This window comes from Carassius gibelio, chromosome A6, assembly GCF_023724105.1.
Source record: "Carassius gibelio isolate Cgi1373 ecotype wild population from Czech Republic chromosome A6, carGib1.2-hapl.c, whole genome shotgun sequence".
In the NCBI taxonomy this organism is placed as follows: domain Eukaryota; kingdom Metazoa; phylum Chordata; class Actinopteri; order Cypriniformes; family Cyprinidae; genus Carassius; species Carassius gibelio.
The window spans coordinates 8,032,932-8,038,023 of NC_068376.1; the positions used below are offsets into that span (position 1 = coordinate 8,032,932).

General features: G+C 42.2%; 1 protein-coding gene across 1 annotated transcript; it reads left to right on the forward strand.

The window, feature by feature from the left end:
* Positions 1 to 233: 233 nt before the first annotated feature.
* Positions 234 to 4,657, forward strand: LOC128015373 (nuclear receptor subfamily 4 group A member 2-like). The gene is made up of 8 exons (XM_052599172.1): positions 234 to 386; positions 663 to 758; positions 1,005 to 1,864; positions 2,486 to 2,615; positions 2,732 to 2,895; positions 3,034 to 3,236; positions 3,340 to 3,518; positions 3,603 to 4,657. Exons 3-8 carry the CDS (start codon positions 1,007 to 1,009, stop codon positions 3,836 to 3,838), a joined length of 1,770 nt encoding a protein of 589 aa, XP_052455132.1. The 5' UTR covers positions 234 to 386; positions 663 to 758; positions 1,005 to 1,006; the 3' UTR covers positions 3,839 to 4,657.
* The last annotated feature ends 435 nt before the right edge of the window (positions 4,658 to 5,092 follow it).

The following is a 5,092-nucleotide window of genomic DNA, read 5'->3' on the forward strand; positions in this document are numbered from 1 at the left end:
GGTTTCTATATTTGGAAATGGTTTTGCGCGACAGATTAGGCTATGTGTAGGAAATTCAACTCATTTGACCCAGCGTACAGTCCCGCATATGCAAACGCGCCGACGATTGAATTGCGGGCAGGGCGCAATGAGCGCGCTGAAGAACAGTCTCTCTGTCCAGCGAACAGCTCGCGTCAAGGGTTCTGACGTCACGCCCTCTTAGCACGTGGGTTGTGGCATTCAGAGTTCCCATAAACAAAGGCACATTGCACTCGGGCTCCAGTCTTCCCGTGCAGTCGAAGGAGTAAGGTGCGCAAAGACATTGGCTCTACATGCAGACGGAATTTCTATCAACAGGAACAGCTACATGGATACATAATTTGCAACTCTTTTATAAGCGATTTGAGGTATGTAACAACTGTATAATGGACATTCTATTTAATAATTAAAACTGCTTTTAAAAACTGAATTTGTGGGAAGATTGTAAAGCAATACATCTACTAAAAATACACGAATTTTTAAATACAAATTTTATTCTTGTCAACACCTTAACATAGGCTACATTTTTAAAGTAGAGTTGAAGTCATCTGAGCCTGATGTTACAAAAATATATCAAGTAACTCGCACTGACATGCTTGTATATGAAGATCTTTTCACTAATGATAAAAACATTTCTTTCACAGAAAATCAAACGAACGGAGAGACACGCTCTGACATCTGCCCCTGTTACTGACTTCAGAGATTGTTCCACGAGAGATAAAAGTAGCAGGTGTGCGGAGGTAAACTGAAGCAGGCCAGGGAAATGTATGTCAGAAAGTTAGCATACATTCTTTCCGATGGAAACACAGAACGTTAACTGTGGAATTAAAGGGGGGTTATTTTTTATTTTTTGTAATAATAAAAAATAAAGCATATTTTATGTTGCATATAAATAGACACTTATTTCCAAAAGTGTAAAACTATAAAACAAATATTAAGCACCCTGTCAGAGAAAGCCATTACAGTTCAGTTCTCTAACACTGCAGCCATGCCCTGCGTCCAGGCTCAGTATGGGACATCACCTCCAGGAGCCAGCCCTGCATCTCAGAGTTACAGCTACAGCACCACTGGAGAGTACAACTGCGACTTCCTAACACCGGAGTTTGTCAAGTTTAGCATGGACCTGACTAATGCAGAAATAGCTGTCACTTCTTCGCTCCCCAGTTTCAGCACCTTTGTGGACACTTACAGTTCCAGCTACGACGTAAAGCCCCCCTGTCTCTACCAAATGTCCCACTCTGGGGATCAGCTGTCCATCAAGGTGGAGGAGATACCCGCACACAGCTACCATCAGCAGCAGCAGCATCATCAGCCCCACCAGGCTGAGGAGAGCCAACCCCATACCGGACCCATATACTATAAACCATCCTCATCAAACATCTCTCAATCACCCAATTTCCCGGCGCCTCCACACCACACGTGGGAAGACAGTGGACCCCTTCACAGTTTTCATCAGAACTACCTGGCTACTTCACACATGATAGACCAGCAGCGTAAAAACGCAATGTCTAGGTTGTTCTCGTTCAAGCAGTCTCCCGTGGACACGCCGATGTCAAGCTGTCAGATGCGCTTTGATGGATCTCTGCACGTGTCCATGGGCCCGGACACCCCGGGTGCGCATCGTGCGCTGGACAATTTTGCTTTACCGGGACCCCCAAGGAGACAGCACGCTGTGGGTTTATCCCATTCGCTTAACATCGGACACCCTTTACTGGAAAGCCCGGTGTGCTCACCCCCGGCTAGAGGATCTCCATCCAGTGAGGGTCTGTGTGCTGTGTGCGGGGACAACGCAGCTTGCCAGCACTATGGGGTGCGCACTTGCGAGGGGTGCAAAGGATTCTTCAAGGTACACTTTTAAATCACTAAATCTTTTGTCCAAAGTAGACATATTAGAGGCATAATCCCACTGGGGTAAATTATTATAGTTAATGGTAGGTCCGAGACTTTGACATTTTGGTTACCAGCTCATCTAGAGATTTGAACAAGAAGAAGCAAGGTTTAGAACTGATCCACAATAGGCTATGGTTAATTAGGCCTATCTCAGTTTTATTGAATTTAACCAATATGCACGGGACACCTCTGTTCATCTCTGCCACCATTACTTTCGTCTAGAATTAAATTGGTTTGTGCTGAGAGTCGTATCGCGCCTAACCGAGCGTACCGGAACTCCCAGTGGTGACATTAAAACAGCTCTTTATGTCACCATCGTGATAGAATAATCTCGCTAATCTGACAAGAAGGGTCGCGGAGAGAGCGCCGGGGGACCCCAAATTATGGCTGCCCACGGATCTGTATTTACCGAATGTCTGCTCTGTTCGGCCCTTGAATGTATTACACAGCTTTGGGCTGGAGTACAGGATTTGAGTGTCCTATTCCATTGTAACTTCAGACTGTGATTGCAGTTCAAGCTGTCCACGCGAGTGGAGTAGATTTACACGCAATTAATCCGGTATGTGTTTCTTTCTAGCGCACGGTGCAGAAAAACGCCAAATATGTTTGCCTGGCAAACAAAAACTGTCCCGTGGATAAAAGACGGCGAAATCGATGCCAGTATTGCCGATTTCAAAAGTGCCTGGTCGTAGGGATGGTAAAGGAAGGTAATGCCAAGCACTTTTTCGGTTTTATTCACATCTCCAAGGTTTCATTAAAATGATGCACGTTATGTGGTCTAATGTTGTAGTGCAATTTATATAACCAAAATATATTTTTACAGTTGTGAGAACAGCCAGTTTAAAAGGACGAAGAGGTCGCCTCCCCTCCAAACCTAAAAGCCCTCAGGACATCCCAGTCTCTGTGACACACGTCAGCCTCCTGAACACCCTGGTGAGAGCGCACATAGACTCCAACCCTTCTATGGCCAGACTGGACTACTCTAAAGTAAGCATCAAACATAGTGTAAAACGTTAAGCTTTAATGAATGAAGTATTATTTTAAAAACTCTTCAACATTCACAGTGAAGTTCAGAAGTGATACGTTTAATTTAAATACAATTATAAAAGTTGTGTTGAATTCTAGTTTCAGGCGAGTCCAGAGTATCATCGTGGAGGAGATGAGTCTCTGCACATCCAGCAGTTCTACGATCTCCTCACTGCTTCAATGAGCATCATTCGCGGATGGGCCGAAAAAATCCCCGGATTTACTGACCTGCCCAAATGCGACCAAGAACTGCTTTTCGAGTCAGCCTTCCTTGAACTTTTTGTGCTGCGTCTGGCTTACAGGTAAGCAGACCTCTGAACGGACTGGCTGTTTTTTTTTTCTTCTTTTTTTTTTAACGGATCAACATTTCGAAAGGCAAATAATCACTTTAACAATTTCTTTCAGATCTAACGTGACAGAGGACAAACTAATTTTTTGCAATGGAGTGGTTTTACACAAACTGCAGTGCGTGCGAGGCTTTGGGGAGTGGATCGACTCTATCGTCGAGTTTTCTTCCAACCTTCAGAACATGAGTTTAGACGTCTCTGCCTTCTCCTGCATAGCTGCTCTCACCATAGTTACAGGTAAGACATGTCTGACCTTTTCCAAAGTGATGCACAGAATATACAGCGTGCTTCACCTCTAACGGCTGTTTCCCATCTCCATAGAGAGACACGGACTAAGAGAGCCCAAGAAAACAGAGGACCTTCAAAACAAGCTCATAAACTGTCTGAAGGATCAGGTGTCCTGCAGTGGAGAGTTGTCTAAACTGCTGGAGAAGCTGCCAGAGGTGCGCGCGCTGTGCACGCAGGGACTGCAGCGCATCTTTTACTTGAAGCTGGAGGATTTGGTTCCCACGCCTGCGATCATTGACAAACTCTTTCACGACAGCTTACCGTTCTGAACAATCGAGCAGACTCATACAACCGTCACGATTTCTCCATGTGGCGGACTTGAACTGATATTGCCGGATGGTATTTGTATTTTATTTTTTAAGCTTGAAGCACGGCTGCCTGCAGAGGACAAAAGCGAACAGCCATGTTCGAGACCACTGCGGAGGAAATAATATCAGTAGAATATTCAAAACATTGAGAATGAAAATACTGTGGAGAGAAAATGACTATCCTGTGCCTGTTTAAAGTGTATTCAGTCAAATACTGAGAAAAACGCGGTGTGGTGGAAATGTATTTGTATTGTTACGCGTCATATTGTTTGTTACCTGCAAAACATTTATATACAACTTCTCATGTGTCATGCAAGATATAGCCTAATGATTTAAGGGATCAAAATCATTTTGACAAGTTACTTTAACCACTAGCCAATTAAATCATTTTGCATTAAGTAGGCTAGAGAGATTATGAAGGAGTGAACAGAAGGATTTTTAAATCTTTATTGCTACATTTTAGATTTCAAAATGGATAAAAGCATATAGAGCACGTTTTTGTGTTTATTGTATCATTAGTGAATTTTATTGTTATGACTCGCTTTTTTTTACAGTTCTGAAAGTATGCATGTAATTCGATTTGAGCTATTAACATTCTCCAGCACTTTGTATTAATTTCATATTGAAATAATGTCCGAGGTTTACGAGCAACTGGTGTAAAATTCTTAACATTATCCTTATATATTTCAGATCACTGTTTTCTATGATATTATGGTTTTTGCACTGCATTCTATGTTAAGCTTCTCTCATAGTGTAATGCTGAATAAAAAAAACTATTATATATTTTCTTTTTGTTTCTTTTTTTTGTCAATATATTTGATTTACTTGTGTTCTGTTCATTTTTCGAACTTGCTTACGAAAGCTTTTGAAAGTTTTTTCATTCAAAGTAGTATTTCATAGCCTAAACCATGTCATTAACTCCTGAAAAAAGCATCTTTTCGATGGCAACATTGGTAGGCGCCTTTCTTCAAAATAGATTTACTGTTTATAGAGGACTAAAAGGAGGAATGTATTGCGAAAATAATGCTGTTATAAAAGTACATTTCCGATCGATCTTGTTGAAATTATTTCGAAGTCATCCGTTAAATCTGCTGGAAACCTTTTCCTTAGTTAATTCTCCTATGCAGATGTTTAGGCTAATATGCTCGCCATTCTCCCCAAATTACCACGACGTTTTTGCAGAGCAAGCAAGCCTCTGTGAAATGACAGTAACTG